A 12,580-nucleotide genomic window follows, 5' to 3' on the forward strand; every position below is an offset into this window, starting at 1 on the left:
ACCTACCTCTCCTCCCTTCAGTACACACACAAAACCACAACTCCTTTTGCTAGTGTTAGACCCCATAGGGATTCTGGAAAAGGAGGAATAGGTGTAATTTGGGGTGTCACCGATAGCCGCAATGAACTCTTCTTGCTCTTACTGGCTTGTTCACTTTGATTTGTGTTCTGGAAGGTAATTTGCTGTACATATATCTTTCTCACTATATATATTTATACATAAAGTAATATACAGTTTTATTCTCTGTGGTTGACCGTTTATCAGTCTTTCACTATTTCATTCTTTTCTCTCTTTTTTTCTTTTCTTTTTTTTTTTTCTTTGTCTATTCTGTTCCATGACTGACAGAGGGCATTTTTGGTAAACAAAGCCATCTTTCACTTTATTTCAGCCTCATTTTTCTCCCCCACTCTTCCTTCCCTAAAGTATATCCCCTCCTCCCTCCTGCCAGTATCTGCCCATTCCTCCTTTCCTTCCACTTTTCTGTTGCTGTGCTCTCTCATCATTAGGCTGATGGTCAAACCAATTCTCTAATCAGACTTGGGCTTTCTTAATATCTTCCAAACACTCACCTTATTTTGAAAGCACAAAAAGAAATGTTGACAATTATTTTGAAACACCCACCAAACACATTCATGTGTTCCTGGTAGACTCTCGCCCCTACGCTCTTTGTTAATACTTAGTCTGAATTAGCCTCTAGAAAAAGCAACCTGGTTCTTGATAGAAACTTAGAGATACCCACTTAAAGAATCTGTAAGACATTCATATCAGACCCTACAGTGAGCCAGTTATATGAACTAACACATTTACAGTTTTAGGGTTTTTTGGTATTTGGAACCCCCCAAAAATCTGAGAACATTGTCGAGGAAAGAATTAAAACTAAATATCTCACTCACTCACTCACCTTATCATTCAACAGATCAGGAATGTTTCTAATGTTAACTTCAGGGCAGTGTAATGAAGGAGAAAGATGACACCAACAGTGCTTGTTTCACTCAAACATTTTGAGTGGGAAATCTACAAGAGGGTTATACAAGCACCTGCAATCTAGAATGTCCACTAGCAAAATAATGGCCAGCAAGCAGATTGCTTTAAACACAAAATAATTGAGACCGGGGGCATCAAATATAAGGCTTGGGGGCCAGAATCAGCCTGGCAAAGACTCCATTCCCACCAATTGGATGGCTTTGGAAAATGTAAAGAAAGACTTAAATGTTGGACGTATCTGCATTTTCACAAGTCTTGCACCTTTTTCTATTGATAACAGTCTCCCCAATGGCCACTAACAAAACACAGAAACTGGAGTTTCATTGGTCCGGTCAACAGAAGCCCAAAGTTGGCTGCATGTGGCCCACAATTTAAATGATTTTGAAATTCTTGATCCAGACTGACTTAAGTCAGATGAGCAAGGCTACATAAGCCTTATTATGTCACTTTGAGTGTTCATAATCATGCTGTATGCTAGTTATTAACATGGGGCAAGAGGTCTAGTGATCTACCAGGGAGTCGCATGACTGATTATTTATGTTATCTGATCTCAGAATTTGAAATCCAACTTTAAAAATGGAACATAATTTAAATTAATTACTACTTAAATCATTGTGATATTTTTGACTATATATTGTATCCATTAATCAGTTGTTGTTGCCCCAACATAATTACTAAAATCTGGGAACAGTGTGACATTTAGCAAGTTAAGAAACACAAACGGTGAGATGATTGGGCTCATTTTGAAAAGATTATGCTTACCCAGGTTCTCTAAACCACTTTATTTGCAATCAGGCTCAAATAAGTATATCTGACTTTAAAATATGCTGAACCAAAGTCGGGTATGCACTATGAAGGCAAAAGATGACCTGCTTAAAGGCTGCACAACAAGGTCTTTGGTCGTGGCTCAGAAGTGATAGTCCTGCATTGTGCGATGTGATGGCCTTGGGCCCTTGGCCTAGCAAATCCGACAGTGTTTAATTTTTAAGATTGCCATATCACAGTTTGGCTGCTGGCATAACCTATTTACATCCATAACAAAGAAGCATTAAATGAGATGCTAATTAGTAAGACTGTTGTGGGGAAAACATAACCAACCCAGACAGAACAGATGGAGCAACACGTGCAAAACCAAATGTCTGGGATGCCAACTTTAGTTGAGTTAGCAGACGTTTTCGGTTTTCTGCACCCTCCAGCCGTCGTGGCCTGGCAGCATGGGGCTGCAGTGCTTAGCACTGTCACTTCACAGCAAAAATGTCCTGGATTCAAATCCACCAGCTGGCTGAGGCCTTCCTGTATAGTTTGCATGTTCTCCTCATGCCTTAATGGGGTCTGTGTGAGTGCCTCAGCTTCCTCGCATAGTCCAGAGACAGCATAAATCACCTTTGGGTGTGACTTTTAAGTATGAATGCTTGTCTGTCTCTGTGTATTAGCCTGCGACAGACTGGCAACTTCTCCAATATGTACCCCCTCTCTCACCCTATGAAATCTGAGATGGACTCCAGTCCAAGTGTAATCCTGAACTGGAAAAGTGGCGGAAAATGGATGAATGGCATCAAAGCCTATGATTTACTAGGTATTATAATTGTATAGGCTACATAATTGACACTCTAGTGAACCTAGGTCTGGTGGACCTATACTGCACAGTTTGGTTTGCAATAAACTTACAGATTTCTGAAATCTCAAACCCTGAGCCTTTAAAAAATGTGAAGATATGATTAAGGTCTGGTTCCAAATGAATTCTGAAACCAAGCAGACAAAGTCCAGGACTTTCTGCTGTGGTAAAGGTGTGAATTCTAAACCGAAACTATGGTTAAGTATTGGAGTCAGCTTCCTTGGAACTGTTAAGGTTATCTTATCGTCAATTAATGTCAGTGTAAATCGTGTGGTAACCAGCAATGGTAACACACAGATTCATTCCAAAGCAGCTTCAGCTCCATGCTAAGGACATTGTTCATTAAGTCAATGAAAAGCATTTTTAGGTTCAGTATAATGCAAACAGGGCATTTTTCTTTCTCCTTGTATGAGACAAGTTCTCATACAAGCTAAACGTTATATTGAAAACACTCTGCTAGAAGTAAATGTTAGAAACCACAGGTTTAAAGCTCATATGACTGACTGCTTGTGTTTCTTATGACACCAAGTTCCTTTTTTTAAAGATACTCATATGTTCCCAGATCCCACTCTACTCTAAATATTGACCAGTCTATTGGTCAAAGTAACCACAACCTACTTTATGATGCATTTAAAGATATTTCCTCTCAATTTCCTTTCAAATCTACCAGCAGATGTAAAGCTTTGTCCCAGGTCTGATGCTGTGAATAATCATGGAGAAAACTAGAGGCTGTTTGGTGCTGAAGCTCCAGCTGTAATCGAAACATCACTCTAACACTGTGGTTTCCGTCTTTGCTCCGATGGTGTCAAACAAACTGCTGAGTCTTCACCACAAGGTTCCTTTCACTAAGAGATGAAATGGCTGGTGTGGGCTGAGGATTGTCTGCAGGCCTTATTGTATCATCGGAACAAGGACTGGGAGCCACCATTATAACACATTGCTTATAGGTTCATGAGCAGATAATAGAGAGTTAGAAATTTGCAGAAGGGCATGTAGCAGCTTATTTAAGTCATTAAGGTAACATGTGGCTTGGTATCATGAACTCTCACTCATTAGCGTACTTGGAATTTTAATCTAAGGCTGTGAACGTGTTTGCACACACACTTAATGCATGTTGGAGATTAAAGGTTGTTTGCTCTTGTTTCATTAAGCCAATGCAGTTCATCATCATGGCCTAAATAAACACTCCAATTAGACAGAGCACTCAGGCTCAAAATACCTGATGCACTGTTAACATCCATCATATTCTGATTGACTAATAAAGAACAAAAATCACACGAATTATCATAAAAATCTACAATATGCATCAGGTGTTTTCTGCCATTCATCAATAATAAAACGAATCAATTGCAATTGTTTTATTTTTTTCCTATGACCTTTGATCCCACGTAGCTCCTCTACTTGTCCCCTCTCTGAGACTTTCGCCCCCAACTGGTCATGCAGAGAACTTCATATAACACCCTGCTCCTTTCAACCGCCACACTCCCTCTACAAGCCCTGCGCTCTTTAGCCAGTCAGCTTGGACACATGCAGGTTTTGGTGTTGATCAGGGCCAAATCTGGGCTGAATCTGGGCCAAAAAGCAGGCCTGTTATGGGCCAAGTGTGAGCCGTAAACCCAGCTGCTCCAGACCCAGATTTAGCCCCCTGCTGGGCGCAGACAGTAACTGAAAAACCGTACCCCTCCCCTCCGTCAGAGCTCCCTCCTCTAGAAGAGACAGGAGGTCAATGGCTGGCTTGGGAGGCCAAGAGGCGGGACTGCTTAAGTTTCATCAATGGTAAGGTGTCCTCCTTGTTCACTCCCCTGATGATGATTGACTGCGAAGTGGGGTGAAGGCGAGCCAATAAAGGAGCAGCACGTTTGATGAAGAGGAGGCTTGGAGATCTACCATATACATCTTCAGCAGCAGTTTATCTGCAGTTCTTTTCCAGAATCCCATCTGACCTCGTAACCTTGTCTTTTGTTGTTGAGCTGAAACTCACAGTCATCTAACTGTACCATGTCGAAATGACATCACTTATGTTTTTGACCAGGAGCTGTAGTTTGTTCTAGCTGCGTGGTGTCTCTGGGTCCGTTTGTAAAAGGCTGTGGTCAGATAGGAGGCAGACTAAATGTGAAGATGCCTGTTCGTAGTGATGTACCCACAGAGAGTTAACACTAAATCCTGCATATTTGGCGTCTTTCAGATTATTTCTTTGGTTTGCAGGATTACTCTTGCAGTTCGCTCTCATAGCCCATCTCACTTCCAGCCGCAGCAGCAGAGATGAAGCTTTGAGTGCTGATGATTTGCTAATCACTTAGATGTAAGACTTTAGGGTTAAACAGAGTGTCTGTGTCTCAGATAAAGCCCACTACAGGTCCCAGGATGGTGGGCTCATAACGTTCAGAGGTTTCTCCACACTTTCCATCCTCCATGCTTGCCGTCTTCAGTACGGAGCAGAAAGGGACAAAGTAGCAGTCAGTACGAGGCGGTAGCACCTACCCACTGCTAGGTAGTTAATAGTGGGGAAAAAATGTAAAAGCAAAATTTTCAGGCATTAAATTTGCAATACAGAGTATGTGATGTGGAAGTATCTGTAGTTGGAGCATCTACATCCTATGTGATCATGGCCTGATATCTTCCCACCCTTTGTTTTTTGTTTTGTTTTGTTTTTTTAAATCAGTCTGCCACTTCTACTGATACTTTACCACACCTTTATTTCTCCCCCTTTTAAACCGAGTACGCCTGAAAAATGCCTCGCTGTCCGTGTACCCCTCCCTCTGTAACCGCTGGGTGAATGAACTTTACAACATGTTGCATCTGTTTGTGTGTATTTGTATTAATAGTTTTAATCTTTTTTTCACTGTATCACTGTACTGAATATGTTTGATATAATAACACACTTAATTTGATGACATTCTGCTGGGACTGCTTCTGTATCATCATATCAGGGTGACAGCTGATTACTCAGTTACTCAGCAGTTAGACAGCCATGGAGTGTAAAAATATGTAGATAATGATGCTTGAGATTCATTTCTAGCTTAAGACATAGTGATAATTACTGTGATTGTTACAGTGAGAACTCTTCATTTGTAATGATTCTGATCTTTGTCTCTCTCTCCCTCTGTTTTCCTCTCACTTCCTGTGTGTTTCAGTCGAGAATGGGGAACACTGCGACTTCACTGTGCTGCGCAACATGCTGATCAGGTGCACAATTTACTCCCCAGATTCACTTTGACAAATGCAATGTTATATAGAGTTTGTAAGATCCACAGTGGCCACTAGAAGCCAGAATTATCCTCTGACTCTACTTTAGACTGGATATAGACTGGATCAGCTGTGTGGATGTAGCAACTGTTTAAATATCTTTCTGCAGCTCCTCCTGGTGTGTGAATGAAGAGATCTGCAGTTTGTGTAAATTTGAAACTTATTCGGTGATCTAATTTTTCATTACACCTTAACCAGAGTATGTACATGTCAAATTTAAAGCCATTTAAAATAAAAAATAAAAAGTTTTTTACAGCCAGGTGCTGGTACTCAAATGCACTTAATTAAGTCATCAGCAAGTGTGAGCACCTCTATAAAAGCAGAAGTTTTGGTAGGTTGCTGGTCTTGAGAATTCGCGTGTACTGAATAATGCCACAGTCTTCTCGCGAGTCGACGTCCCAGCAAATTCAGCCCAAGCTCAGACTGTGCAATACTCAGAGAAAGTAGAGAAACAGGAGTGCTATCTCAATATACAGGCCTCAGTTAGAAAGTTAAACATTAAAGTTCATTACAGTACAATTGGGGAAAAGACCAAACAAGTACGATTTGTGTCTAAGGGTTGTCAGGAGACAACCTTTTTGCTCTAGAAAGAGCGTGGCAGTACGGCTTAGACTTCTGTATAATTCACAGCGACACCTTTAGCAAAAACCAAACGGTGTGTCGGCCCAAACGCCTCATACAACCGTCAGCACGGTGGTGGAGGGCTGATGATTTGGGCTTCATCGAGTTGTCGATGATTTGTATACCAAAGTGTTCCAGAGTCTGCCTGACAGCTGAAGCTTGGCCTAAATTGAGTCATATATCAGGAAATGATCCCAAGTACAGCAGCAAATCTACAACAGAATGCTATAGTGGTTCAAAGCACAGGATGATATAGTCCTGTGAAAAAGTTTTTTCAGTTTGATCTCTTTATATTTAAGACGTCTCTTCTTCTTTTCTCCCCCTTCCATAGGACCCATATGCAGGATCTGAAGGACGTCACCAACAATGTCCACTACGAGAACTACCGCAGTAAGAAACTTGCTGCTGTCACGTGTAATGGTGTGGACACCTCCAAGACCAAGGGACAGCTCACCAAGTAAGGCCCAGCCAGAAATAGACCATCAGTCTGTAAGGGCCAGTGTTGGGACTAACGCTTTATTAAGTAACGCGTTACAGTAACTACGTTATTATTGTGGTAACGAGCACGGTAACTAGTTATTATGCCAAAATCAGGAACACGTTGTTACTGGGATTTAGATTGGTGGCTATCGCAGAGCTTCCACAGATTCAGTAACATTAGCAAGTGGAGGAGAGACCCGAGTGTCAGGTGAACTGAACTTCAGGTAAAAAGTTATGACCTGCAGTCTATATGGGTCAGATATAGGTGGAGTTTATTTTCGTTATGCTGACTTTTTCGTACTGCGTACTAGCTACCATGACGGAGTTTCTATACAGCTGTTCATCAGAGCTGAACAGGTGATTGAGAAACAGGTTTACCTTTTAGGTGACATGAATGAGTTGAAGGGAAGTTATGAACTGTTTCTGAGAGACAAATAACACCAGGATCCTTTTTTATGTAGCTGACAGCTGGTAACTGTGCAGGGGCGGGTCTAGCAAAGTGTTGCCAGGGGGGCATGTAGGGCATTAACAGGGAGAGGTGGGCACAAAGAAATACTTTTCTTTCTTATTCTCATTTAAAATATCTAGCTTTTAAAAAATAATTATCTGAGTCTTACAACAAATGATTGATAGATTGATGCATATATACCATCAGAACAGTGTACATCACTGTCACAACAGCGTTTATTTTCATTCAAAGGCTTTATGATTTTTACTATAATGGTGGGCCAGTCTCTAGTCAAAATGCCCAGGCTGATTTTTTTTTTTTTTTTTTTGTCCCAGTCCAGCCCTGTATGCAGCTCATCTGCAGTCTGGTGTTACCTACATCTTCCTATTCAGAAGGCAGAATTTCCGAGTTCTGAGTACAATCAAAAACACAGCGACTGCAGTTTTTGTGTTAGATGTAAAAGGCGCACATGATGCTGTGACTTAGGCTAGAATCATGGTGGCGGTCCAGGCGTGGGATTTGCCTCGTGGAAATATGCACATTATCTTTTCCTTGCTATTGGTAGGTGGCACAGTGCACTTGTGGCAAGTAAGCAAGCTAGAAGACTGGCAAAGTTATGGAAGCAACACATTAACAAGAGAATTCTGAGTAAAACCAAAGTTACTTTCCCTAGTAACTAGTTACTTTGAAAGTAACGAGTAACTTGAATTAACTGAGTTACTTTTGATAGAAGTAACTAGTAAGTAACTAAGTTACTAATTTAAAGTAACTTACCCAACACTGGTAAGGGCACAGAGCAAACTGCTACAGATGTGGAAGCAGCTGTTGTCACAGTAATTCTGTATATGATAGGAACAGAAAGAAAGTATATCTTTACCTTTTATCATTATTACTCCAGCATAAAAAGAGTCTCAGGCTAACAACTCAAGAGAAACTAAATTGGCTTCATTTGTCTTTGCTCTTTGTTTCATAAAAATTCATTAGTCATGCACAGAAGTGCAGCAGCTTCTCTGCGAGTGGAGGAGTTTACCGCTCTAAGGGCTGAGGAACAACATTAAACAACATCAAGCCTCTAACCTCTTTCTGTTTCTGCAGGAGTCCCCTGGCTCAGATGGAGGAGGAGCGCAGGGAGCATGTGATGAAAATGAAGAAGATGGAGGCAGAAATGGAACAGGTGTTTGAGATGAAGGTTAAGGAGAAGAAGCAGAAACTGAAGGACTCAGAGGCTGAGGTTAGTTTGAGAAACCATGTACACATAACTACATAATTGTAATATTATTATTATTATTATTATTACTTGTATTCTTAAAACTTTCTAGTAGGTTTATATTTTTATTTATAACATGACCAATTAGCATTCTTGATTGCGGTTAGCTGACCGTTGTAAATGGTTATTACCGGGGTGTTTACTACACTAGTGCTGAGAGCTCAGTGCTCTGCAGCTCACTTGGATCTTTTACTTGAGCCTCCTGTGACAGCTGTGATCGACTCTTTCCATCCTGGAGCTTTAGAAGCTACCGTCGCTCATTTTCCTTTCCCGTCTCTGTCAAATGTTTCGACCTTCAGCTGGAGCGACGCCACGAACAGATGAAGAGGAACCTGGAGGCGCAGTACAAAGAGCTGGAGGAGAAGAGGCGAGTGTTTGAGGAGGAGAAGGCCAACTGGGAGGCTCAGCAGAGAATCCTCGAGCAGCAGAAGCTGGACGCATCCAAGTGAGTAACACTCACATCTGACCCGACACTGTCACCGAAGGTTAACCGCTCTGAGCCACGTCTTTTTAGTCCAGCGATCACAGATCATGTGTTCTGGTCTTGCAACATTACAGATTGTGTATTTGATTATTGAACCACACTTGAAATCTTGCTTATTTAATTTATGGATTCTTACTCGAAAAAAGCAGCACTTGAACTTTAAAGCTCAAGTTTTTTAGTTCAGTGTTATATAAAAGTATTGAGGCTTTTAATTTTTTTTAATGCTGGACACAGACAAATTCATTAGAACAAATGTGGAGTTAGTTTTACTAGTTTTAGGCCTCTTCATTATTCAGACATTTAAAATAAAAATCAAACAAAATGGAAAATGGAGAGAAATAATAATTAAATATGGCATATCCACATTTCACTAATAAAGTCTGAAGCTTGCGTTTTTGTTTCTGTTGACTTGATCTCGTGTTCTCATTCTCTGCTCACAGGACGATGGAGAAGAACAAGAAGAAAGGAAAGATCTTCTGAAGAGAGACGCGACTGCTCGCTCCAAACTTGTTTCCTTTGATCCTGTCTGAAGTTCACATTGTAACGTGGTCCTCAGAACACACAACAGAACATAACACATGGCATAACAACTCTCTGTGGAAGCCATTTACACACACACATATATATGTACACACACACACACACAACAGCTCACACGCTCGTCTCTCTGCAGGGTTTTACTGTATCTCTTAAAACCTGTCTGTTTCCATGGGGAATGCATGTGTTTGTGAAATTCTATTTTCCTATATTTCCTGACAAGGAGAAGTTTGAGTTCCTCTGAGTTTTCAGTGCGGCGTTAACACATGGCAGGGACCATGCATAGCCATCGTTCACAAGTAGTAGTTGTATGTTCGCTAAGTATTCATAGATCTGCAGATATACCAACTCTTTCTTTTACTGTTCTAAAGATTTAACAGGCGTGTGCACACTAAAGCTGTGAGGAGAAGGTAAAGTGTACGTGAGGGAAGGCAACTGAATGATTCTGGGTCTGAGGAGAGAGGTCAGGTGGAGCGGAGGCCCGGTCTCACCGCAAACTGCCAAAAACTAAACTGGTCACGCTAGCATAGCGTTCAAGCTAACATGCTTGACTGCCTGAAAACGTCCCGGCAGCATTTTACTGAAATACTGGCTCGTTCCCGTGTGCCGTTCAATAAAGACAGTGTGAAGGTGAACTGTGATTGTTAGGTACCTGTTAACATTAGTAGCTGTTTGAAATGGAGCGTGATCACAACACATCTCCCATCACTAAATACATGTTTTAAATAATATTTTAGTAAAAGTGCTTCTCAGACTTTTCTCATTAGCAAATTCAGCCCTGCAATAAAATTACTTTGTCCAATTAAAAAAAATCTTAGAATAAAAGTGTAGGTTTTTTTAGCTTTTAAGTAAAAATAAAACGATGCAGAGTTGGTTTACATTCCAGAGCTCGTTCACGTGTTAGCAATTACATGTTTTAAGTTAAAGAACTTTATCTCGTCAGACACACAAAACAAGCAAAACACATTTTTAACATGAGCAAATGCATCTGAGTAATATAGAAATTACAAATTAAAACGAATCTATTAAAATTTGCCTCCTGTACTTTGAATAGCTTTATTAGTAAATACACTTTTCTCCTGTTCCAAATGCATCTTTTAATACTTCTTGTTTTCTTTTAAGTCACCCAAAAAAAGTCATTTTGAGGTCATTTAGCAGTGTTATTATATATTCAGTGATCTACAAACATAAAGGCCGCTCTCCTTTGTGACAGAAAACTTAAATATCTGTTAACAGCTTCCTAGCAAAAACTACTCTCTATTTTGGACTCTGTACCTTCAAAATTTTAGTGTCCAGGTACAAATACAGAGATTTATTTTGAAAGATTTGCCAGATTTGTGGCTGTCGGTGGACCGGGCCTTCAGATTGGATCGTGCTGCAGGAGTTTCTTTACTAAATGTTTTGTCTGAGGACGTGTTCGGATCTAAAGCTTGCAGTCTGGAGGGGAGGAAGTCATGTGTGTCACAGCAGCCAAGATATCGTCATTGCAGTGTGTGTTAACTATTTTTGAATAAACGACAATATGCAAAAAGCCTGATCGGTGTCTGAAAACTTTACAGGTTACAGTGCTAATAAAGATGTTTTATATTGTAACGTGAGTGATGGATGTTGTCTTAGACCCGAAACCCTGATGTTCACGATTCTGTGACATTTTTCCTTTTGGGTCCAACCACCAAAGGGACGACTCATCAGAAAGCTGAAATCTTCCTTTCACCTTCCTTTTACGAAGACGTTTGCCAAAAACAGCCAAAACTTTGTGTTTGGCTTTATTTTAGATTATTATATATGTATATGTTCCAAACAGCTTGTGCACGCAACAAAACGCCAGCCCTCTGTTAAACAGGTTATATAGATGACATGTTCAGGAGCTTTCCCAGAGTTGTCATGTTTTATTTTCATATGACGATTATATTAATACTCTATATACGGTTGAAGAAAGACTCTTTAATTCCCTTGTAGTTTTCTTAAATGTTTTAGTGTGGCTAGGCGTGGTTTGCGGTGCTGTGCAGGGAGGGTGGACACCTGCACGGCATCCGCAGTCATTCCCCGTCCACTTAAAATCTGTACTGGTTCCTGTGATTGGGGTTCTTGGTATGTTGATCTGGCAGCAGGAGAGCTGCAGCTGTGTCTTTGTAACAGCAACCATGCATTTGAGAAGTAATAAAATAAAGTATGCTGCAAAGCATGTTCATGTCGTCGGTATTGCCGTGGTCATCTACATTTAGATTACCGTATTTTTCGCACTATAAGGCACACTTAAAATCCTTTAATGTTTAATTTTTATCAAAAATCAACAATGCACCTTATAATCCGGTGAATTCTGGTTGTGCTCACTGACCTCGAGCTGATTTTATGTGGTAGACGGCGCTCAAATATCTGTCAAAATATGTTTTAGTACGACTGTGGTAAGCTAGGAACCCGCACCTTTAATGGATTGTCAGAGCATTACAGCTACCATAATCAGGAGCCTCACGGAGTAATCTGGGTCCTAAACTCCGTCTACTTCAGGTCCCAAAGTCAAACGAACACTGCGAGATCACTGAGAGTTAAAACAGCCTAAATTATTTCATCTTTAATAAATTAATGATCAGCGTTGTTGCTTTACCACGTGTAACAATTAAGTTTAGCATCCAGGCATCCATGAAAACAATTTATTAAATTTACCGTAGTTAGATGTTAGCAGGAACCATGTTCTGACTGAGAGATTTCTGAGGAAATTAAAACCTACAGCTCTGCTTACACTCCCAACATAAACAAAGAGAGAAAACTAAACAGCAGTGACGTTTGTAGGGTTACTGAAGTTGGACTAGCTGGTATATAATGATGTGCTACGTGATTGCTAGTGAGCTATGTTAGCGTAACATAAACAGTGAAGCTGGAGGATGAACGTTAACTTTT

At 40.5% G+C, this 12,580-nt stretch overlaps 1 protein-coding gene across 2 annotated transcripts in view; it reads left to right on the forward strand.

Moving 5' to 3' along the window:
* Positions 1–9,802, forward strand: part of LOC309711564 (septin-7-like) — a 63,053-nt gene extending 53,251 nt beyond the window's left edge. For both annotated transcript variants that reach the window (XM_082541965.1, XM_082541966.1), the window contains exons 9-13: positions 5,734–5,785; positions 6,798–6,923; positions 8,490–8,625; positions 8,961–9,106; positions 9,586–9,802. In XM_082541965.1, coding sequence (XP_082398091.1) covers positions 5,734–5,785; positions 6,798–6,923; positions 8,490–8,625; positions 8,961–9,106; positions 9,586–9,625 — 500 coding nt within the window. In that variant the 3' untranslated portion in view covers positions 9,626–9,802. The remainder of the gene's footprint in view (positions 1–5,733; positions 5,786–6,797; positions 6,924–8,489; positions 8,626–8,960; positions 9,107–9,585) is intronic.
* The last annotated feature ends 2,778 nt before the right edge of the window (positions 9,803–12,580 follow it).

The sequence above is a fragment of the Aulonocara stuartgranti genome, assembly GCF_965226115.1.
Source record: "Aulonocara stuartgranti genome assembly, chromosome: 7".
Classification (NCBI taxonomy): Eukaryota; Metazoa; Chordata; class Actinopteri; order Cichliformes; family Cichlidae; genus Aulonocara; species Aulonocara stuartgranti.